The sequence below is a fragment of the Lepus europaeus genome, chromosome 17 (assembly GCF_033115175.1).
Source record: "Lepus europaeus isolate LE1 chromosome 17, mLepTim1.pri, whole genome shotgun sequence".
Lineage (NCBI taxonomy): Eukaryota > Metazoa > Chordata > Mammalia > Lagomorpha > Leporidae > Lepus > Lepus europaeus.
The window spans coordinates 6,887,550-6,910,306 of record NC_084843.1 but is presented as its reverse complement, the minus strand read 5'-3'; the positions used below and the strand labels follow the sequence as shown (position 1 = coordinate 6,910,306).

General features: G+C 58.2%; 2 protein-coding genes across 3 annotated transcripts in view; one reads left to right on the top strand and one right to left on the bottom strand.

The window, feature by feature from the left end:
- Nucleotides 1–1,812: 1,812 nt before the first annotated feature.
- NKX1-2 (NK1 homeobox 2) lies at nucleotides 1,813–4,219 on the bottom strand. Its single transcript, XM_062215373.1, has 2 exons — nucleotides 4,006–4,219; nucleotides 1,813–2,513 (listed from the first exon to the last, which is right to left on the bottom strand). The coding sequence occupies exons 1-2, from the start codon at nucleotides 4,217–4,219 to the stop codon at nucleotides 1,813–1,815; spliced, it is 915 nt and encodes a 304-aa protein (XP_062071357.1).
- A 12,332-nt stretch (nucleotides 4,220–16,551) lies between these two features.
- Nucleotides 16,552–22,757, top strand: part of LHPP (phospholysine phosphohistidine inorganic pyrophosphate phosphatase) — a 119,114-nt gene continuing 112,908 nt past the window's right edge. For both annotated transcript variants that reach the window (XM_062214235.1, XM_062214236.1), the window contains exon 1: nucleotides 16,552–16,713. In XM_062214235.1, the coding sequence (XP_062070219.1) occupies nucleotides 16,589–16,713 (125 nt within the window). In that variant the 5' untranslated portion in view covers nucleotides 16,552–16,588. The remainder of the gene's footprint in view (nucleotides 16,714–22,757) is intronic.

Here is a 22,757-nt window from a genome sequence, read left to right as displayed (position 1 = left end):
CAGGCCCAAATGTTAGCCTGTGACAACCTGGAGAAGTCAGGAACCACAGCACAAACGCTGGACACGGACAGATGGGGCCCCCACACCCTCCCTCTCAAGTCTGACGCTCTGGCCCCCAGGAGGCCGGGAAGGAAACGTTCCCCCCATTGCAGCTTGCCGCTAAGCGCGCAGGTGAACCGCCTGTCCACATACATGGGATGCTGCTTTTGAGAAACCGGCAAGTAGTACCCAGAGTGCTTCCCAACAAGTGAGGTGAAGAAAACAATATCCTCTATGACAGTACCCTAATTTTTAACTCATCTGGCACCACCCTTTTTTTTTTTTTTTAGAAAGTTATAGTGGGTAGTTTGGGGACATTTTTCTTCTTTAGATGGAGAAGAGTCTAACTAGCAAATAATACATTTAATAATACACACTTGTTAATCTGATGGGTGCCACATGACTGGGAAGTCTTCCTTGAGTTTGGGAAAGGTGATATTTTCTATCATTCTTGAAAGTAACAGAACTAGATACTTCAAGATAACAGTAACATAATGTGTTCCTAACACCAAACCGCCTGCTTTGACTTTGAAAACATTTGAGCCCCAAAGTTAATTCTGAATGGCACAGGCTGTCAGGAAATAGCCAGGGATACGGTGTCCTTGCAAATAGTGACTGGGCTCGGGACGTCGAGGTGAGAGTGGCACGCGCCTGGCACTTTGGGGACACCTGGGTTTAGAGACCTGGGCCCCAAGAGCACTTCACAGAGAAATCTAACGGAAGAGTGGTCAAACAGAACTGGCAAGGGAAATTTACAGGATTTTAATCTTCATTTTTAAAGGGAGGTTGATAGAAGCAGAACGCCCAGGTACACAGTTCCCATGGTTGGATCCATTGTGCACGTGCTTTTGGGATTTGCCACAGCTCTGAACGCCCGAGAACAATTCCTTTCCTAACAAACTTGTTTATTCACTCTCAGGAGGAGTCTGGAACGAAAATTACTTTCAGGTCAGACTCTTAGATGCGATGCAGAAATGTAAAGTTTGTGCTTTTTAAAAATAGTAATAAAGAAAAAAAAACTGGTGGGTGTGGCCACAGCTGGCTCTCCCCAACCTGCCTATCTCCTGGGGAGCCCAGGACTGAAGTATCAAACATCCAACACCGGCAGCCTGGTGTCTGGGCCCCGTGACACTCGTGGGGGAGCCCTAGCGCCCTTCCTTATCCTTTGCCCTGCGCCCATCTGCGCCTCCGGTGACAGGTGCACCCAGCACCCGTGTCTGGCTCGAGTCCACATCTTAAAGGGAGATCTAGAAACGTCGACTTTCACGGATCTCAGAAACACTCGATTCCCCAGAGCAGGCTGCGCCCGTCGGCCGAACCCTGCCCGGCTTTGCCTGGGCTCTGGGAGCAGTCGCTGGGGGCGGGCGTGCGGAGGGCAGGGGAAAGCGCCGGAGAGAGCCATTCGCTGACTCCACCCCAGGTGCGCAGGGCGTCGCGGCTCCCTCGGGTCTCCATCCTGGCCCCTTTGCTGGCCCCACTCCGGACCCTAGAACTCCCCCAAAAGCCCTGGAACCGAATTAAGCCTGCCTGGAAGAGAGAAGGGTTTGAGGGCAACCTCCACTGCCGACGACTTCACACCGGACGCATCCTGGACCCTCGGCGGCCCTGGCGCGACCACGGCTGCTCCCGCCCTCTGCCGGCGTCTCCAGCTGCGGGAAGGGAAGGGGCGCGCAGATCCCCGAGCGCGTCGCCGTCCTCCGTGGAGAGGCCCACGGCCCTGCCGATCCCTCGCCTCGAGACCCCACGCCGTGAGCACCCCGATGAGCTCCGGGCTCATAGGTGCGGGGCGTAGAAGGGGGCCAAGTAGGAGGGCCCGAGGAAGGGCGCGAAGGGGCTCCCGGCCGCCGCGGCCAGCGGGAAGGGGGCAGCGGCCGGGAAGAGCACGTTGGCCGCCGAGTAGGAGGGGAAGGTCTGGAAGGGCAGTGCGCCGGGGCCCGGCGGGCCTGGGCTGCCCCCGGCGCCGCCGCCGGCCCCCGCCGCGGCCCCGGGCGTCCCAGCCTGGGGCGGGCCGCCCCCGGCCTGCGCCGCGCCGTCGGCGCCCGGGTTCTGCTTCTTCCACTTGGTCCTGCGATTCTGGAACCAGATTTTGACCTGCGTCTCGGTGAGGCTGAGCGACAGCGCCAGGTTCAGGCGTTCGCACACCGACAGGTAGCGCGTGGCGCGGAACTTGTTCTCCAAGGCCACCAGCTGCTCGTAGGTGAAGGCCGTGCGCGCGCGCCGCGGCTTGGCGCAGCTGGGCTCGGCGCGCCGGCGCCGGGGCCGCGGGGAGCCGGGAGAGCCCGGGGAGCCCACGGGACCGCCCCCGCCGTCCGCGCGGCGCTGCCCGGCTGCCAGCGCCGCCGCCCGGGCCTCCGGAGAGCGCGCAGCCGGCTCCCGCCGCCGCGGCCGCCCCGCGTCCTCTTCGTCCTCCTCCTCCGCCTCGGCCTCCGAGCCCTCCAAGGGGGACGCCGGGCCGGCGCTTTGGCCCGCAGCATCTAGGGGAGAAGGGGGTCGATGACCAGGAGCCCGGAGCTACACTGCCCGTCCGGGTCCCCAGACCGCTCCGGCGCAACTCCCGGCTCTGCTCCGGCCCCCTCCCGGCGCTCCCGCCGCCGCCCGCACCCCCACAACGCGGACTTGGGGGTACAGTGTCCTTTTGACCTTTACAAGGCTGCCACGAGCAGGCGTCCTAGAACAAACGTTGCATGCACAGGAGAAGGAAGAGTGACCTCCCAGGGCGGGGGGAAGGGAGGGGGCCTGGGCTCTGTCTGCATTGAGACATCCAGACGTCAGGTGCGTTTAGGGCTGGTCTCGCCCAGCCCCTGGAAGCCTGTTTTGGCCCGGGACTCCTTGCAATTAAGAAAGAAGTTATTACGCTCCCCCCGCTTTAAGGAGAAATCCCCCTTTCCCATCTTCTCTCTCCTGCCGTGTTAATAGAGTTTCAGATTTGTGCGCGGCCGGATCGATAGATGTCATCTATTAAAGGTAAGTTTTAATCGAACGATATTAGGATCAGACAGAGAAAGGGGGTTTGAAGTCGGTACCTGCAAGCTGCGGGCAGGAGATATGCAGGCGCCAGTAATAGAATATCGATCACGGGTGGCGGGGAGGGGCGCGCGCCCCTCCGAGAGACTGTCCGAACAATTACCCTGCCGGCAGCCAGAGGCGCCCGGAGCCCCCAGACAATCATGGCCAAATTTGGGGCGAGGGAGCAGGAGGCTGCACCGCATCTGGCTTCCTCTGGGGACCTGAGCCCCTGACCTCCCGAACCCCTCCAGGGAACCTCTGTCGCACCCAGCACTAGGCCTGTTCCTTCCTCTTCCAGCCAGAAACTTTCCTGGACCGTCGGTCAGTCACCTGCCAGTGAGGAGTAAGTCGGAGTTGGGAGGAGGAAGTGCCAAGGCCTCGCGTCGCCCCACACCAGCCCCGGCCGCGGTTGGGTCGGGAGCGCAGGCGCGCGGGGCAGCCAAGCTCTGCAGGTGTCTCCGAGCGGCTCCAAGTGGGCACCAGAGCTCGCCACCCTCTAGGACCCCGGCACACTCTCAGCCTCGGCTCCCTCGCCCGTAAAATGGGGGTGATGTTAGTGACGCTGTCTGCCTCGCAGGTCCCCAAGTGTTTTATTCTCTTTATCCCAGCGCCCAGCCCAGGTCCTGGCGCGTGGCCTGCTCACTGGACACCCGTTACCAGAATGCGCCTGGCAAAGATGGGCGCCAGGTGCGCGTAGTGTCCGCTGCGAGGAGTCGGGGCTGTGGTGCAGGGAAGAGGCCCCAGCGGCAAACCCCTGCCCGGAAATCTGGAACCGCCCGTACGCTTCCCTCCTGTTCTGGGGCGCGCGGTCCGACGGCTACCTTCGCACCTGTGCGCCTTGTCTCTTGGGAGAAAACGCCGTTAAGGGCCATACTCACTGGACACTGGTCCCCCCAGTACACACACATACACCCCGATTCTGCGACATCAGCACCCAGGCCCGGGGCCTCGAATTCTTACCGGGGGATTCCTGCTGTCGCACCGGGTGCCCGGGGCTAGCGTCCTTTCCTGCTCCGACCTCCGCCAAACTTTTCTTGGCTTCCCGGGGAGCGAGGCGCACGTCGGGGAGCGCAGCGCGCGTGAATTTCTGCGGGTCCAGGATGTCGAGGACTGAGAAGGAGATCTTGTGGTGGGCAGGGGCCGCCTTGGCCCCGCCGTCCTGCCATGCCAGCATGCCCACCGCCCGCAGGTCCTAGGAGGGCCACTCGCCCGCGCGCCTTCCACTCTGGCTCTGGCCGCAGCGTTCCAGCCGCGAGCGGGATTCGCGCCGCCAAGTGAAGCAGGGGAGTGGGGGTGAGGGAAGGCGGGGTCGGCAGAGAGCCGTGGGGGGCTGCGAGCCGATTGGCACTTGCGGGGCTCCGGCCCCTGCCACGTGCAGGGCGCGCTCTCAGCGGGCGAACTCGCTAGCGCCGCGCTGGGCCGCTGGCCCGGGCTGGGAGGGGGGGGTCTCAGCCCGCCCCATGCGCGCGCCCGCGGAGGCAGCGTGACTCCGCGCGCCTGCACCCAAGCGTCACGGACACCCGGAATGCAGGAGGGAGGGTTTCGTCCCGGGTGTCCCCCTACACACTCAAAGCTCGCTCCCGGATACACCGGCCCTAGGTTCAGGAGTGATGACTTCAGAGCAGTGCTCGGCGCACCTGCTGCCCCGACTGGGAACTGCGGTAACACTCAGCCCCGTTTACCCTGGGTGTCAAAGCCCCGATAGATGCTCTCGCAGTTCGAAGTGGAAAAGGCCTAGCCTTTCCCCTTCTGATTTCCTGAGCGTTCCTGTGAGGTGAGCGTGGCCTGGTCAGACCACTACACCCATTTTATAGATGAAAAAATTGAGGTTCTGAAATGAGAAGTGATTTGCTGAGGGTCACGGTTCCTTGGTGACAGAGTCTGGGTTGGAACCCAGGTCTTGCAGTGGATTTAGGAAATCCTGGACTGCGCCTGAGTCCTTCCCTTGCACCCCCAGAGCCCAGCCAGGTCAGAGAGCAGCAAGGGTTTCAGGGACACGAGCAAACCCTGGCCAGGATGCTCTGCCTCCTGGGAAACTTCCAGCCAGGCGGGATCACCCAAGTGCTGCCCACGTTGGCTGTGACCGCCCAAACCCTTGGTGCCCTGCAGGCCTTCCTCACGGCCGCAGGTTCTGCCACGTACAACAGCAATTGTGTCCTGGGGGAGCAGGTTGCACTGCTGACTCCCAACCCTTTCCCAGGTTGAAAGATGCTGCCTGCATTGCCTCTAAGGCTGGATTAGAGAGAACGAAATGGCCCCAATCTGCTTCCCGGGAAGTCCCTGGGGATGAGAGGCAAGCCTCGGTGGAGCCGGCAGGTTCCTCTGGCCACACCCACCCCAGCCTTTCTTCCTTTGTCACTTGGTGACTACACTGCAGCCTCTGAGCGCCAGCATCTGTTCCAGCGGCAAATTCAGAGGCCTCCATCCGACCCTCCGCCGGCCCCACCTCGGACTCTGCCCTCCCTTTCTTCTCTGCCCCATGGGGTTTGCAAACAAATGACCTGGCAATTAACATTGTCCGAGCAGGTAAGGAGTAGGAAGAGGAGGGGTAGCCTTCTCATGCAAGTGCGGGGCTGCCGGTCCCAACGTCCTCCGAAGCCAGCCAGCCCCTTGTGGCTTTTCTCATTCAAGCCTTTCTGCTCCTCCCAGAGGCGGCTGCCCTATTCCCTGCAGACTTTAAAGCCCTGCCGAAGTCCCAGCCCAAAGTGAAGACAGGTTGTGCCTTTAAAGCTCAGGACAGGAAGTGCCCGGCCCAAGTCCCCTGTCAGGCTCCCACCCCAAGCGAAGGCACAGCCAAACCAGGACACCCAGGAACCTGGGTTGTAAACCACAGAGCCTTCCTGGTTTTCTGTGCAACGCCTTCTCTCCCAGTTCTCACTTCTTTTTTTTTAATCTCCCTTTTCCTTCCTCCTTCTCTTCCCATCGACCGCAGCTTCTTCTGCCTTTTCCCAGCCATCTTCATAAAGCGTTTATATGCAGGTTTCTCGGGACAGTGAGGAATGAGTGGGTCTCTAAGGAGCTCCAGAATGGAAGTGCCACGGGTGCCTTCCTCAGCGCCTCTTCTCCCGTCTCCGTCTCTCCTCTCCTCACCCTTTCTTGGAAGGGGCTTTCAGGAGCTGCAGCTGGCATTCCAGAGCCCCCCCCCCCCCCCCCCGCGGCCAGGAGCGACCCAAACCTGGATCATTTGCATGGCACTGTATAAAGCACCATGGAAGTTTCTGTTTCAAGTCTACAAATCATCCTCTCTCTGAGGTCCACGGAGAGAGTCAAGAGTATATGCAGCCCATATTCTTTAAACCCGTGAATCTCTAAGAAGTCCTTTTAGCACTTTTTAAAATTTTTCCCACCCCGTCTTTTCCTGTCTACTTCCGGTACATGTTTTTGGTGCAGGGCAAGGGTCAACACTTGGCTTCTAGCTGTGGATGGTGCACGGGCAGCGCTGCCACACCTCCCACCCCCACCGGAGGAATAGAAATGTGCTCTTACCCGCTCGTCTTAAAGAGAGCCCCTCCGCCCCACAGGACACGGTAAATGCTTCAATTTAGGGAGGATTGGAGGAGAAGGCTCCAGAAAATTCTTTCCCTGGCCACCTGCTTTGCAATGGACCAGGAGACCACGAGGCCTCCCTTCAGGTACAACGGGGCGGCCATGCGTTTGACTCACCAACATCCTCACACGTGTCTTTGGACCCAAAGTGCCTCTATATAAAACCTGGATCCGTATCCTCAAGCCACCTTCCCTCTGTGCGTGGAGTTGGATTTTTTTTTCCCAGCATGGGCATTAAAATTCCGCCCGGGTGCTGTGTTTAAATTGCTTTGATGCTAGGTGGGTTCCAACCCTGACCTGTCCTGATGGCAAGTGATGGCTGTAACAAGCTCGGGATCAATATTCATAGCGGGTGTCCTGGGCTGATAACGCTGTCCAAGACAATGTCCGCTATCAGCTCAGACAGCTGAGATATTGTGCCATTAGGGATGTTGTGTTAAATAACCTGATCCATTTCTGGGGCTATTTAATGAATTTCACAGTTTAGATAGTATCTTTAAGGAGCCGGCAGGGGCTATTCCTGAGGCACTGATGCAAATCAATGGTGCCAAGCTTCCCCAGCTGTTGCACAAACAAGGTGGCGGCCAATTCCAGCACAGCCTCAGGGAGCCCTGCTCAGCCAGGAGGAGCCTGGCTAACAATGGCAAGAATCTGCCACCGGTGCTGATGGAAGGCGGGCAATACCAGGAGCCACATTCAAGCACCCTAGATAAAATCTTGTGTTCCTAGAAGAAAATACAACTGCAGCTCTCTAGGTAAAAGCTTGAGCCTGCCCACAGGGTAGTCATATATGACAAAGAGACAACTTCATAAGGCACAGCTTGGTGACGGGGGAGACGGCGTGGGCAACCCCTGGGATTTTTTTTTTTAAGGTTTATTTATGGCTGGCGCCGCGGCTCAATAGGCTAATCCTCCGCCTTGCGGCGCCGGCACCCTGGGTTCTAGTCCTGGTCGGGGCGCCAGATTCTATCCTGGTTGCCCCTCTTCCAGGCCAGCTCTCTGCTGTGGCCTGGGAGGGCAGTGGAGGATGGCCCGAGTGCTTGGGCCCTGCACCCCATGGGAGACCAGTAGAAGCACCTGGCTCCTGCCTTCAGATCAGCGTGGTGTGCCAGCCGCGGCGGCCATTGGAGGGTGAACCAACGGCAAAAGGAAGACCTTGCTCTCCGTCTCTCTCTCTCACTGTCCACTCTGCCTGTCAAAAAAAAAAAAAAATTTATTTATTTAATCCAGCAGGAAGGTGGGTTGGAAGAGGAGTAGCCCTTACTTAATCAGGCACTCAGGTGAGAGATGCTTGAATCCCAAGCTGTGCTTAATCCAGTGCACCACAACACCTGCCCCAGGGGCAATCTCTAGACTCAGGACCCCAGCCAACCCTCCCCAGTCAGTCTATAGAATAGGAGGGGGAAGACAAGAGGCAACTCTGGACAGCAGCATCCCTTGTAGCTGGAGAGTTCATTTACAACCAAAGGCTAGCGTTTCCCATTTCCCACCAGGGCTCTGAATTCCAGATGCCCTGCAGAGCAAGCATTCCTTCTGAAAACCTGGAAATTTTGATTTGTGAAAGCTGAGTTCAAAGCGTAGCTTTCCCATCCATCCCCAAACCACAAACAAAATGTTTACTCAACATAGTTCACCATAAAAAGCTAGTATGTCTTCATGGAAATCCAGAGATTTAAAAAAAGCAACTTCTTCATCTTAGAAATACAGAGGAAGCATCCAGGAAGGTGACGAATAGGTAGGGATTCTACTGGTTCTGCTGGTCCTGAGGTTCTGGACACCCATAGCTGCTCTTTCTGGGCACCTGCCCTGGGCCAGGTCTTGGGCTAAGCTTTCAGCACAAGGCTTCCTTTAACCCTCCCCAAATCCCACTAAGTAGGCACTATTACTTTATCTGTTTTTAAAATTTTACTTATTTGTTTGCAAGGCAGAATGACACAGAAAAGGGTATGGGGGAGAAAGATCATCTATCTGCTGATTCACCCCCAAATGCCCACAGCAGCTGGGGCTGGACCAGGAGCTCAGAACTCCATCTGGGCCTCCGTGTGGGTGGCAGAGACCCAAGTCCTGGGCCATTTTCTGCTGCCGTCCCAGAAACCCTGGCAGGAAGCTGGGTTGGAAGCAGGGTAGCCAGAACTTGAACCAGGCACTCTGACAGAGGTACAGGTGTTCCAAGCAGCCGCTTAGCCCGCTGCACCAGGATGTCCACCTTGAAGGCACTGTTATTTTTCCCAATTCACAGCTAGAAAACGAGCTTTAGCGAGACAGTCATTTCCCCATGTGGCAGAGCTAGGAAGTGGCAGAGCTAAAATGTATACCCAGTGAGACTTCAGAGCCCTCATCCAGGAAGCTTCTCACCAAGGAAGCCGAGTTCCTGTCCCAGGATGAAATCCAGTGGAGCCCAAGCCCTGCAGGGGAGCAGACTGTGCTGCGGGGTTTGGGATTGGTTTTGGAAGCGCTTTCAGTCAATGTTTCCGGATAGTCTAAGGAGGAGCCTGAGAAGAGGGAGTAAGTGGCCAAACCAAACTGCTCTGGACACCTGCGAAACAGAGAAATAAAACTGGGAGAATGAGAATGGGGGTGAAGGGAGCCAAGTGGGAAGTCAAGGACATTCAAAGAGGGACCTGTTGAAGGCAGGGCATGGAAGAGCAGGGACACAGTGCAGCCTGGGTCTCTCTCTCCCTCCTTCTCTCTCTTCCTCCCTCCCTCCCTCCCTTCCTTCGTTCTTTCCTTAGATTTATTGTCTTTATTTGAAAGGAAGAGATGGACAGACAGAGAGAGAGCAATTTTCCATCCACTGGTTCACTTCTCAAATGATTACAAACACTAGGGCTGGGCCAGACCAAAGTCAGGAGCCAGGAACTCCACCTGGGTCTCCCGCATGTGTGGCAAGAGTCCAGGCATTTGGACCATTCTCTGTTGCTTTCCCAGGTGCATTAGCAGGGAGCTGAATTGGAAGTGGAACAGTGGGGACTTGAACCCGTGCCCATATAGGAAGCATGATGCCGGCCAGGGTCTTTTCAGACTGAGCTCTGCTCCCCTGTGACATTTGCAGAATAAAGACAAGGAAGCAGGCTAGTTAATCATCTGTTTCTGCAGGTGGTCAAAGGGACAGAAATCTGGGTTCACTTTTTATTTATTTGGGAGGTAGAGACAGACTGAGGGGCCTGGGGAGGACAGAGAGAGAGAGAGAGAGAGAAATGGACAGATAGATATCCAATTTGCTGCTTCATTCCCCAGTGCCCACAATCATCCCTGGCCAGGGCAAACTCAAGAGCCAGGAACTCTGTCCAGGTTTCCCACACAAGTGCCAGCAGCCCAAGTGCTTGAGCCATCACTGCCACCTCCCAGGTTTGCATTCGCTGGAGTTAGGAGCCCAAGCAGGGAACTGAGGCCAGGCACACAGAGGTGGGACGTGGGTCCTCTAACCACTAGGCTAAAGGCCAGCTCCTGTCCCCCCCCCCCCTTTTTTTTTTTATTTGAGAGACAGAGGTAAAAAATCCAGCTCCTATGTGACATCTGTGAAGTTTTAAATGCTGGCAGCCAATTCTGAATGCGGGACAAGAAGTCATCAGAAAGAGGTGTGTGGATCATGGCTCTGTGACCCCAGCTGTGGCCGTGCTGGGCGAGTGCACCTGATTCTCTGTCCATGGTGTTCTGGTGGCCATTGTGGTTCATGAGATGAGGACTAACTGTCTCAGCAGAGAGAGCAAGGTCTCCCCTGACTGCCTGTGCAGCCCTGGTCCTGGACAGCCCTCATGCCAGGTGAGCCATGTGTTGGTCCTCACCTGTGTGTGCCATCTTCTTGGAGGCTCTGCCTCAGGGAGTGGCCATGGGCCATGGGAGGGGACCCCTGACCCATGTGGTGGCCGAGGCTGGTGCAGCAGCTCCACCCAGTGAGCTGGACCAGCAGGCGCCTTTCCCAGGAGTCCAGATTAGAGCCTTGGGGGATGTCCCCTGACACTGGTGGGCACTTGAGCTCCATGGGCAAGAAAGACAGAGATGGAGTGGCCATAAAGGGGCCCCAGGAGCCCAGAAGTTCTGAGCGAGCAGAGGCACAGCAGGAGCTAGGAGTGTCGAGAACACACGTGCAGTCGCACCCCAGCTGCCCACTCAGACGCCTTCCTCCTGAGGCTGCCTGCTGCTTCCGGGTTCCCCGTGAGCCGTACCTGGCGTCCCCACAAAGCCCCTTCCATTCTGAACTCAGCCACCCCAAGGGGGAGCCAGTCCTGGCCACTGCACGAGCCCTGGGTAGAGCTCCCGGTCACAGCGATGCTGTCTTTGCCCCGCCCCTACCTAGACACTCTGGCCATCCGCAGGCCTCCTTGTTCAAGTGTCTTTCCCTCTGTGAGCTCTCCCCGACCCACCCCCCCACGGACTCGGGCACCAGTCTGTGCCCACGGTGTTTACGGCACGGGCTTCCATCGCAGCCCTGTGGGCATCTCTTGGTTTGCCTCCTCTCCCCCTTCCCTGGTGTCGGTTGTTTGATTTAGTGGAGGATGACCCAAGTCCTTGGGCCCTGCACCCGCATGGGAGACCAGGAGAAGCACCTGGCTCCTGGCTTCAGATTGACACAGCGTGCTGGCCGTAGCAGCCATATAGGGGGGTGAACCAACGGAAAAAGGAAGACCTTTCTCTCTGTCTCTCTCTCTCACTGTCCACTCTGCCTGTCAAAAAAAATAAAAAAAGTTCTGTGGCCTGCGGTGCCGGCATCCCATATGGGCGCTGGTTCGAGTTCCAGCTGCTCCGCTTCTGATCCAGCTCTCTGCTATGGCCTGGGAAAGCAGCAGAAGATGGCCCAAGTGCTTGAGCCCCTGAACCCATGTGGGAGACCCAAAAGAAGCTCCTGGCTTCAGGTTGGGGCAGCTGTGGCCATTGTGGCCATCTAGGGAGTGAACCTCGTGCGCGCGCGCTCTCTCTCTCTCTCTCTCACTGCCTGTCTGTAACATTGCATTTCAAATAAATAAATATTAAAAAAGAACAAGGAGGCCGGCGCCGTGGCTTAACAGGCTAATCCTCCGTCTTGTGGCGCCGGCACACCGGGTTCTAGTCCCGGTTGGGGCGCCGGATTCTATCCCGGTTGTCCCTCTTCCAGGCCAGCTCTCTGCTATGGCCCGGGAGTGCAGTGGAGGATGGCCCAAGTGCTTGGGCCCTGCACCCGCATAGGAGACCAGGAGAAGCACCTGGCTCCTGGCTTCGGATCAGCGAGATGCGCTGGCCACGGCGGCCATTGGAGGGTGAACCAACGGCAAAAAGGAAGACCTTTCTCTCTATCTCTCTCTCTCACTATCCACTCTGCCTGTCAAAAAAAAAAAAAAAAAAAAAAGAACAAGGAGTTCCTGGGGCAGTGTGGTAAGTGCAGAGCCTGGTTTTTTTTTTTTTTTTTTTTTTTTTTTTTTTTTGACAGGCAGAGTGGATAGTGAGAGAGAGAGACAGAGAGAAAGGTCTTCCTTTTGCCGTTGGTTCACCCTCCAATGGCCGCCACGGTAGGCGCGCTGCGACCGGCGCATCGCGCTGATCCGATGGCAGGAGCCAGGTGCTTCTCCTGGTCTCCCATGGGGTGCAGGGCCCAAGGACTTGGGCCATCCTCCACTGCACTCCCTGGCCACACAGAGAGCTGGCCTGGAAGAGGGGCAACCGGGACAGGATCGGTGCCCCGACCTGGACTAGAACCCGGTGTGCCGGCGCCGCAAGGCGGAGGATTAGCCTAGTGAGCCGCGGCGCCGGCCTAGAGCCTGGTTTTTGCCGCGGGTTTTTCCTACCCTCTTCCACGTGGCCATGGTGGGACAGCACACAAATGTCTTCCCCCAGCTCTAATCAGGGCTCATGAGTCCAGTGAGATCGTGATAGTACGTGCCACTTCCCTCTGAACCCAGTGTAGGGAGTAGGGGACCTTGAACCAGGACAGCCAATCAGATTCTTTCTAGAACTGTCAGATGGAGTTGAGGAAAAGGCTCTTCACCAGGTGGTTCACCTGGGACTCCGTGGGCGGACTTCACAAGTTCATAGAAAATGTGCATTAACTTTCAGGTTCATTTTTCCAGGAACCTTTGGAAGCGCCCTGGTGTCACTTTGGAGCTGGTAACCAGCCATGCATGAAACTATCAATTGCTAGGCTCTCTGGATGTGTGAACAAATACATTCCTTGTAAATTTAAGCCATTTGCAGTTCAGGCCCTGCTGGCGGCAACCAGAGAGTCGTGATAGGAGCAAATCTGGGAGGATGCTGCCCGTGCCTGCTGTAGCGATAGAAAGCCAATGGATTCTGATCTGAGCTGCAGTTCAGACGTGGTCTGTGGATTTGTTACGGGAAACACAACAGGCTCAGGCTCTGCTGAAGGCTGCTGCCCTGCACGCGGCAGTGTTAGTTCACCGCCCGAGATGCAAGCAGGAGTCCACTGGATCAGGGCTCTGCGCAGCTTTCGTTTCCTGGTAGAAAGGACCCGTCTCAGCTGTCACACGCCTTTCCCCCTGTTCCTTCTCCTTCCTGCCTAAAATGTCGATGTGGTATGGGGGAGGGGGCAGCAGACATCCTTCTCTAATGTGTGTGTGTTTTAAAAGATTTTATTTATTTATTATTATTTATTTTTTAAATGACCCAAGTGCCTGGGCCCCTGTCACCCACATGGGAGACCCAGGTGGAATTCTTGGCTCTTTTTTTTTTTTTTTTTAAGATTTATTTATTTGAAAGTCAGAGTTACACAGAGAGAAAAGGAGAGGCAGAGGCAGAGAGAGAGAGAGAGAGAGACAGAGAGAGAGGTCTTCCATCCGCTGGTTCACTCCCCAACTGGCCGCAACAGCCTGAGCTGCACCAATCCAAAGCCAGGAGCCAGGAGCTTCTTCCAGGTCTCCCACGTGGATGCAGGGGTCCAAGGGCTTGGGCCATCCTCTGCTGCTTTCCCAGGCCATAGCAGAGAGCTGGATCAGAAGTGGAGCAGCCGGGACTTGAACTGGTGCCCTTATGGGATGCTGACACTGCAGGCGGCAGCTTTACCTGCTGTGCCACAGCGCCGGACCCAAAAGATTTTATTTACTTGAGAGGGAGAGTCACAGACAGAGAGGGAGAGGGACAAAGATCTTCCATCTGCTGGTTCACTCCCCAGGTGGCCACAACAGCTGGAGCTGGGCCAATCCAAAGCCAGGAGCTTCTTCCGGGTCTCCCACATAGGTGCAGGGGCCCAAGCACTTAGGCCATCCTCCACTGCTTTCCCAGGCCATTAGCAGGGAGCCGGATTGGAAGAGCATCAGCCGGGACTCGAACTGGTGGCCATATGGGATGTCGGTTCATCTTGAGAGCAAGAGGGTGAGAACCACAGGCTGAGGATGGGGGAGCAGAGAGCCCTGATGATCTTGGGAGCTGCTGTACTGGCTCAGGGTTGCCTACCTCTTGGCTTCCTGCCATATGGGGAACAGCAACACAGGAGAGATTGCCGGGCTTCTGCTCCAAAGAGCCACTGGAACCCTACCCTTGACAATGCCCTTCACAGACTCCATAGAGGAAAGCTTGGATTTGGATCGGGTCTCAGCCCATTGTAGGAGACGTGCCCCTCTGGAGTCCCTTGTCCTTTCCCGGTTAAGGGGTCTGGGTCCCCGTGTGCACTTCCTGTCACTGGTGCAACAAATCGCCTCAGACCCAGTGGCTTTCAGTGACCAACTCATCATCTTAGAGTTGCCAAACATCTAGGGGTCCGCAGGGCTGCTTCCCTCTGGAGGCTCCCGGGAGAATCCATTTCCTGGCCTCTTCCGGCTTCCGGAGGCTCCTGACCCCTTGGAATCTAAAGCCAGTGGCACAGCACTTCCACATCTGTTCCATCTCCTTCCTTGCCCCTGTCCCCTTATGAGGGCTCCCATGATTATACTGGTCCCACTGGGATCCTCTCCTTGCAAAGTCCTCTTTGCCATGTAAGGCAACACATTGACAGGGTCTGGGAATTCCAGTGGGGACATTCCCGGGGGCATTATCTTATACCACGGCCCTAGAGATGGAAGTGACTTGCCCAAGGTCACGCACACAGAACTAGTGGCAGAGAGGACCATGTGTGGGCTCACGCACCGGCAGAGCCCCATCTCCCTCCTCCCTGGCATGAAGCTAAAGCCCAGCCACTTGTCAAGGCCCATGTCAGGCTGTCCCTCTTCCCAGAAGTCACTGCTGCCCTCCAGAGCCCACGGAGTCACCCTCTGGCCCTTGGCACAACCGAGACCAGCAGTCTTGAAGTCCTCCGCCCAGCCTTCGCTCCCTGAAGTCGGTGATCGCTTTCCCCTTCTTCGTACCCTCAGAGCCCACTATACTGAGCTGAGAATCCAAGCACGAGGTTCGTGCCAGCTTCTCCAGACTGACTCATTTGGTGCCTAGAAAGCTGAAGGCTGCATTTCCCAGCGTCCCTTGCAGATTGGGCCAATTTCCTCGGAGCCGAATGTGGAGAGTGAGGGGATGGCTAGGGGTGGGGGACAGAGAGGTTTGGAGGGCACCGTGGAGGATGTGTTTGGTTCTTCTGAGAGAGCTCTGCTGGGGGCTGCAGGATCAGGTCCCTGGCCTCTTGGGAGGTGCCAAGTGACGGGGCCAATGGTCCCAGTGTCGCAGAGCAATGTGGATTTCTCATAGCTGAATGGCTTCTGCTTCTGTAGTACCTGAGCTTGTCCCCCAGCCCCTCTGCAAACATGTAATCTCCATCATGCCCTGGGGACAAACCCCTCTAGCTGGAGTGGTTTCTTTTGCCTACAACCAGGAGCCGTTACATAAGGTATGATCCTCCCCCACCCCACCACTGTAACTCCTCGGGGGGCAGAGCTGAATTCTGTACTTCTATAACGGCCACCCAGTACGCTTTTCTTTTCAATTTATGTATTTATTTTAAAAGCAGAGTTAGAGAGAGGGAGAGACAGAGATCTTCTATCCGCTGGTTCATTCCCCAAATGGCCACAATGGTCAGGGCTGGGCCAGGCTGCAGCCAAGAGCTAGGAGCTTCATCTGCATCTCCTACTTGGGTGCAGGGGCCCAAGCACTTGGGCCGTCTTCTGCTACTTTCCCAGGTGCATTAGCAGGGAGCTGGATCAGAAGTAGAGCAGCTGGGACTCGAACTGGCACCCATATGGGATGTCGGCGTTGCAGGCAGTGGTTTAACCCGCAAAGCCACAGGGCCAGCTCCAACAGCTTCCCCATTAAGCTTTCCCACAAAACATGCACAATTCCTGGAACTGGGTTAAAGTCCCGACATTCCGGTGGACTCTTGCTCCCTTCCGTGAACCCCAGCCTGTGCAATAATGGCCTCCTCCTTTGGTCCCTCGAAGCCAACGCCGACCAGGAGTCAAGGGTCGGAGGGGCCATCACGGGAGCTCGCCCCTTTCACGTCAGCTTTCATTTATCTCAGAAGCAACCGACCACCACTGGAATTGTAGAGAGTGCTTTAAAGAACTTCCTGGCCCAACACGTCGCGTTCTTCCCACGTTCTTCCCGGCCTCGCTCCTGGCACCCCAGTTCTGAGGGCTACCGCCTGCACACGGTGTCTTCGGGTTCCAGATCCTGCCAGAAACGGGCGCTGAAGGTGGCACCGCCGCTCACCTGTCCTGACACTGCTAGAACTCAACTGAGCGCTGGCGTCAGGGCTTCCACCGGACCGCTCTCCATGGGGCGCTCCCCAGGCCGGGCCATCATTTCCAGGTTTTGGGGGTCCGCCCATGAGTGGGAACCCAGCGAAGAATTCTCCTCATTGTTGTAACTTCCGGTCGTCTCAATTCGCCCTGCCGTCTGTTTAGGGAGGCTGCTATTTTAGCAGGTTGCTGTTTTCCGCTTTTCCTGCTTCTTGTCCACTGAGCTGCTGGGAACCCCGGGTTCCGCAAAGGAACCCCGCGCGCAGGACGCGGCCTCAGTTCCGGGTCTGCGCCCCGGCCCCGCCCCGGCCCCGCCCCAGGACTACATTTCCCATGCGCCCCCGCGCGGCGGGCGCAGCCGCGGGCTCCAGCGCCGGTTGGGTCGCGGAGTCTGAGGCGCACGGAGAGGCGCAATGGCCGCGTGGGCTGAGCGGCTGGCCGGCGTGCGCGGCGTGCTGCTTGACATCTCGGGCGTGCTGTACGACAGCGGCGAGGGCGGCGGAACGCCGATAGCCGGCTCCGTGGAGGCGGTGGCGAGGTGCGTGGGCCGTGGGCGGTGGGCGCGGGGCTGAGCCCTCAGCTGGGTCGCGTCGGCTCCGGCGGCGGCGGCGGCGGCCGGGGGCGGGGCGTCGGGGGCGTGGTCACGGTGGCCCCGCCCCGCGGCCTGCTGGCTCTGCGCTGTCCAGCCGGGCAGCAGCCGGACAGCCGCCGGGCGACTGCGGTCTGTCCGGGCGCTGAGAGGCGATGCGGGCGTGAACTCCAGGGAGAAAAAGGAAATATTGCGCAGCGATGCTGCTTTCGTCGAAATCAGTATCTTAGTGTGCTAGGCCGAGTGCAGCTCGCTAACAGCCCCACCTGCGAGAGCACAGCTGTGTCGGTTCAGGAGGGGCGGAGGGCGGCTGCCCCCGGGGGTGGCTCCGCCGGGCCTGCGCTTGGTGACTGTCCTTGGTGCCCCCTGCCAGCCGGCGGGAGAGGCTGAGTGAGTGGTGCTTGACCCCCAAGTCACCGGCTGGGGCAGCCTGCTGGGACTCAGTTTACCCTCCCGGCCGTTGCCTGAGCCTCTGGGGCCTTCCCCGAGACCCCACCCTGTGTGCTTGGGAGCTGCTGAGATGACAGGGACTCAGGCTGGCCCGCGTGGCCCTTTGGGAGGCCAGGGGCTTGGCAAAGAGGAGCCCGGGTGAAGGGCAGCCCAGGCCCGGGGGCTCCCCTTGGCCCTGGGGTTGGCCCTTCCTGGCCTCCACGCGTTCCCTGTTCCCTCCAAAGCCCCGTCAGTGGTGAGGGCGTCGTGTGCGTGGCAGCTGTGGGAAGGGCCGAAGGCGCTGGGCCCTGTTTTGGGTGAAGGAGGCCTCATGTGGGGGAGTGGGAGGGAGGCCGGAGAGTGGGGAGATGAGGCCTGGGAGGGAGACGGACAGTAAGGCTGCACACGGTGAGTGACGGAGTCAGGTTGGCCTGATGTGAAGACGGTAGGCGCAGAGTGACTGCGGCGTGAGGGTGGCTGGGTGCGTTCGAGGGGAGGCCCTGGACTGGAGAGAGGGTGGGTGGGCCGCGGAGGCGGTGCACGGCCCGGCACCGGGAACAGCAGCTGCGAAGCTTGAGGCAGAGGGCGCTCAGGGCGGTCAGGAGCTGCGGGGGCGGCGGGGGTGGCCATCGGGCAGGGCCCGAGGGCCGCCGAGACCGTGTGGGCTTCAGAGGAGGTTTTACGCAGGACTGTCATGTGATTGATTCGTGTTTGGGGGAACTTTCAGAACTGTAACTGCTTGAAAGGAAGGCAGGGTGGGGAAGGCCTTTGTTCCTGTTCCTGGGAGTCTGGAGGTCAGCACCAGCAAAGTCGGGAGCAGGGGAGCAGGCGATGGAGGGGAGAGGAAACCCAGGAGGCCTGCATGGCGGCGGAAGCTGCTTAGCCTGCCGCAGTGAGAGGTGCAGAGTCGAGCTGCCGAGACGCCCGCTGTCTTGCACCGATTTGACAAAACTGGCAAAGAGCCAGAGGCTTGCGAGCACGTCCCCTTGGGTGAGAGTTTACAGAAAAGAACCGTGGTGTTCCCGGCTGCGGAGAGAGACCCCGCCCTGATCTGCCAGCGGTTCCGCCCCGGCAGCCTCTCCTTCCTCAGAGATGAGCAGTGCTGTGAGTACAAGGCTTTCACGACTGTGTCCGCAGGGGCGAGTCTGTCCCAGGCGTCCGTCTGTCTATGCAGTGGAATACCATGCGGTGTCCTCTCCGTGGACACGCCGCATCTGTGCTATAGCAGGACAGACATGCAAGCCAGCACTCCTGCCGTTTCATTTGCATGCGGCCACTGGAGGTCCCTGTAAAGAGCCAGGGGACAGGGGAGGGGGGAGGGGTGGGAGAGTGGCTTCCCTGCGTGACTTCATCCTTCAGCGTTTTATGGGATTTTGAACCAGGAGAGTGTATTTCCCATTCCAAATGCTGACTTGAAACGATCTGAGGCCATGTCTGGCTGCAGGTGGAGAGCAGGGTGGCGGGGCTCAGGAGGCTGAAGGGGCTTGGGCCCAGGAGGTCACAGTGGAGCGGGGGAGAAGGGCATGGCCCGAGGAAATGTTCTGTAAGCAGGCCCGGCACATGGGGTATCATGGGGGCCAGGAAGAACCTGGACTAGAGGGTGACTTCCGTTGTCTGACCAGAGCCCCTGGCGGGGTGGAGAGGGAGGGGCTGAAGGGGCAGGTGCTGCAATGGCTCTGACGGATGTCAGATTCCTGGCCAGTGCTTGTCACACACGCCCCACAGTGGGACGATGTCTAAATATCCTTTTCTAATTATTAATGTAGGAATTCAAGTCATGCATGCTTTTTATGCTTTATAAAGATCAGGTCCCACTTAAAAGTAGCTTTTTTTTTTTTTAATAAGCTCCTGGGCTGGGGTCTAGCCACCAGCATTGTGTGTGTGTGTGTGTGTGTTTAAGATTTATTTATTTTTTGAGAGGCAGAGTTACAGAGAGAGGGAGAGACAGAGAGGTCTTTGATCCACTGGTTCATTCCCCAAATGGCCGCAGCGGCTGGGGCTGGGCTGATCCGAAGTCAGGAGCTTCTTCCAGGTCTCCCACGCAGGTGCAGGGCCCAAGCATTTGGGCCATCTTCCACTGCTTTCCCTGCCACAGCAGAGCTGGATGGGAAGAGGAGCAGCCGGGACTCAAACTAGCACCACAGGGAGGCTTAACCTTCTACTCCACAGCACCGGCTCCTAAAAGCAACCTTTTACTGAAGTAAATTGTAAATTGTAAATTGTACATACAGAAAGATGCATCTATCGTAAGTGTACAAGTCAGCGAGTTTCCATCAGCGGCTCTCCCCGGCGTGAGCAGCACGCAGAGGCTCCCTACGTGTTCCCTGGCGGTGACCCGTCCCCTCCCAGGGTGGCCACCGTCGTGACTTCCAGGACCATTGATTGGCTTCGTCTGTTACTAACTTTATACCCACGGCTGCCCTTTGTGTCTTGTTTCTTCCTCTGCACGTTGTGTCAGAGAGGTGTGTCTGTGTCTTGGGCACGTGGTTGTAGATCGCATGTCTGTAGTGTAGTGTAGTCGTGTAGTGTTCCGGTCAGCGGCCCCTACAGTCCATCCATTCTTCCACTGAGGGGTGAGCTTCCCATCTGCGGCCAGTGATCTGGCTGGCTCCGGGCCTGCCGAGCGTGCCGGCTCGAGGCTGGAATCACGGGGTCACGAGGTCGTGTGCTCAGCTGCTGCAGGAGCTGGCCGGACCACCTCGCACTTCGGCCAGCGCCATACGAGAGGCCCCGTGCTGTGTGTCCTCACCTACACTTGGGCTTGCCAGTCCTTTCCATCTCTGTCTTTAGAAGCCTGAGAAGTTAAGTGGGGCCAGGACAGGGACAGGGCCTCAGTCCCTCCCCACCTGCCACCTGCGGGAACGGAAAGTGGGCCGAGGCAGGTGGGCTCAGTCAGGTGGTTTGAAGCACATGCCTTCCAGGCAGCTGGAGGCTCAGGTGTCTCCAGCAACACTGGAGATGGCTGCTCCCAGTGAGCGCTTCCTGTCTGCCCGGCTTCCTATCAGCCCGGCGTGTGTGGCCTCTTTAGAAAGCCTGAGAAATTAAGTAGGGCCAGGACAGGGACAGGGCCTCAGTCCCTCCCCACCTGCCACCTGCCGGGCGCTTCCTGTCTGCTGTGGCCTCTTGCTGTCTCATTGTCTCATGCTGGCCCCCTCATGGCCTGAGCAGCAGGGTCCTGTTGCCCCTGTCCACCAGCAGGCTCAGAGAGGGCCAGGGCTTGCTGGGATGGCACAGGGGCCTGACCGAGACCCGTCATTGGAGTCCCTGGAGGGAGAAGGGGGCATGGGAACCGGTCGATGGCCTCTCTCTGACAGCTTCTACTGAGTCGAAGCTTCCAGCCCGACACAGAACTGTGCAGGTGGCTGACAGAGGGCTCGGTTACCCTGTAGTGGCGTCCTCTGATTCCTGCAGAGGTGTGGTGTGGTAGGCTGTTACTCCTGGATTGTATTAATTGAACAGCCACATAGCAACAACCCTAAAAGACACCACAGCTGGGTATGCAGCTGACAAGGGGCAAAGCTTCCTTCCAGGAAGTACCCGAGATTGCTTCCGGAGAGACATCACTCCCCCCTCCTGGGGGTGCGTCCACTGTGCCGTCAGCTGGCCTAGGGAACTGACGGCCCGGTGTCTCTTTTGTAAGATTTATTTATTTATTTAAAAGGCAGAGTGACCGAGAGAGGGAGAGGCAGAGAGAGATCCTTCTTCCACTGGTTCACTCCCCCAGCAGCCACAACAGCCAGGTCTGGGCCAGGCCAAAGCCAGGAGCCAGGAACTGCATCTGGGTCACCAACCTGGGTGCAGGGACCCAAGCACTTGAGCCATCTTCTGCTGACTCCCCAGGTGCCTTAGCAGGGGACCGGAAATGGAGCAGCCAGGACTCAAGCCAGCACTCTGGTAAGGGGTGCTGGCATCACAAACGGCGGCTTAACTTGCTGCACCACAAAGCCAGCCCCCGGCCTGGTTTCTCTGAGGTCCCGGCTGGCCTCTGCTTGCCGCAGGACCAAGTCCCTACCCCTGTGCTTCACCCACGAGGTGCCTTTTGTGCCCAGTGATTCTAGCCTTGAGCCTGCACACTCTGGTGGGCACGGAGCAGCCAGGACAAGTCCGTCCCACTCACGGAGCCTGGGCCCTGGTGGGGCTCAGTGGGCAGTGTGGGAGGCCAGTGCCACACAGCCCCCCTGATGGGGCTGTCCCTGCGTGGCCGAGCCCACGCAGTGGTGCCCGCTGGCTCCCAGCTGCCGCCCTTCACTCAGGCCCAGCTGAGTGGTGAGTGTGGGTAGGAAACGCATCCCCCAGGGCGGGGTGCCTGGTGTTGGGGTGTTCCACAGAGAGTGCTAGCCCTGGGACAGCTCATTTTCCTCTCCCAGTGGCCGAGCAGGCCCTGTTTGCCAAGGTGAATGGCGCTGGGCGCGCAGCTGTGACTTTGCAGCTAGGGGAGCCCGTGGGGGCTGCGGGGAGTCGTGGGGGTGGGCATGGGGGTGGCGAGTTCTTCGAGTTCTTCGCACCTTTATCTCCTTGATGTGCACAGCTCTCTTTGAAGTCCTGCTGGAACACAAAGGAGGTTCCTGGGGTGAGACCAGCCCTGCGGGGGACAAGTGTGAGTTGGGGGGGTGACTTGGGGTCCTGGGGGGAGCAGAGCCTCCCCGGCCCTCTGACTGCTTAGGAGCATCTTCTGTGAGCCTAGGAGGAAGCCACTCGTGACCCCCCACCCTTCTGGAATTTTCTGTGGGGACAGGTGTCCTCAGATTTTCCCAGAGGTTCTCAGGTGGGGACAGAAAGCACAGGGCAGTGTAAACTCAACTTTTTAAAATAGTGCAGACCGCAGTGGTGGTGGTCACCGTTCACTGAGGGAGGCTGGTCACTCCCTAGGCAGGCACTGTCTGCCACCTCACCTGCCCAGCCTACCTGTGCACTGCTCCCCGTGGGAGGGGCTGTCAGAGAGGCTCAGAGTGATTCAGGAACCCGCAGAGGCACAAAAAGTGAGAAACCCTCACTTGAGATGCATTCATTAGGGGCTGGTGTGTGGCATAGTGGATAGATCCCTGCCTGCAAATCAGCATCCCACATGAGTGCCAGTTCGAGACCCGGCTGCTCCAGTTCCGAGCCAGCTCCCTGTTAATGGCCTGGGAAAGCAGCAGAGGGTGGCCCTAGTGCTTGGACCTCTACACCCATGTGGGAGACCCAGAAGAAGCTCCTGGCTCCTGGCTTTGGCCTGACCCACCCCCAACCAGTGTGACCATTTGGGCAATGAACCGGCAGATGGAACATCTCCTCTCCCTCTGTCTCTGTGACTCTGCCTTTCAGATAAATAAATAAAAAATATGCACGCATCCATTCAGTCCTGCGGCTGCGTGCCTGTGCCGTGCTGGAAGCCGTGCGCTGGTGGAGCTGATGCTGCAGCAGGGAGGTGGGCACTGAACCGCGCTTGCCTGTGACGCACGGAGATGGAGCCTGCCTGGGAGGTGGGGGCCCAGGTGTGGGGGGCAAGGCCTTGCAAGTCCGGTGAGGAGTGAGCTGGGGTTGGGAGGTGCTGGGGAGTGAATGCAGATGCAGGGACTGGGGCC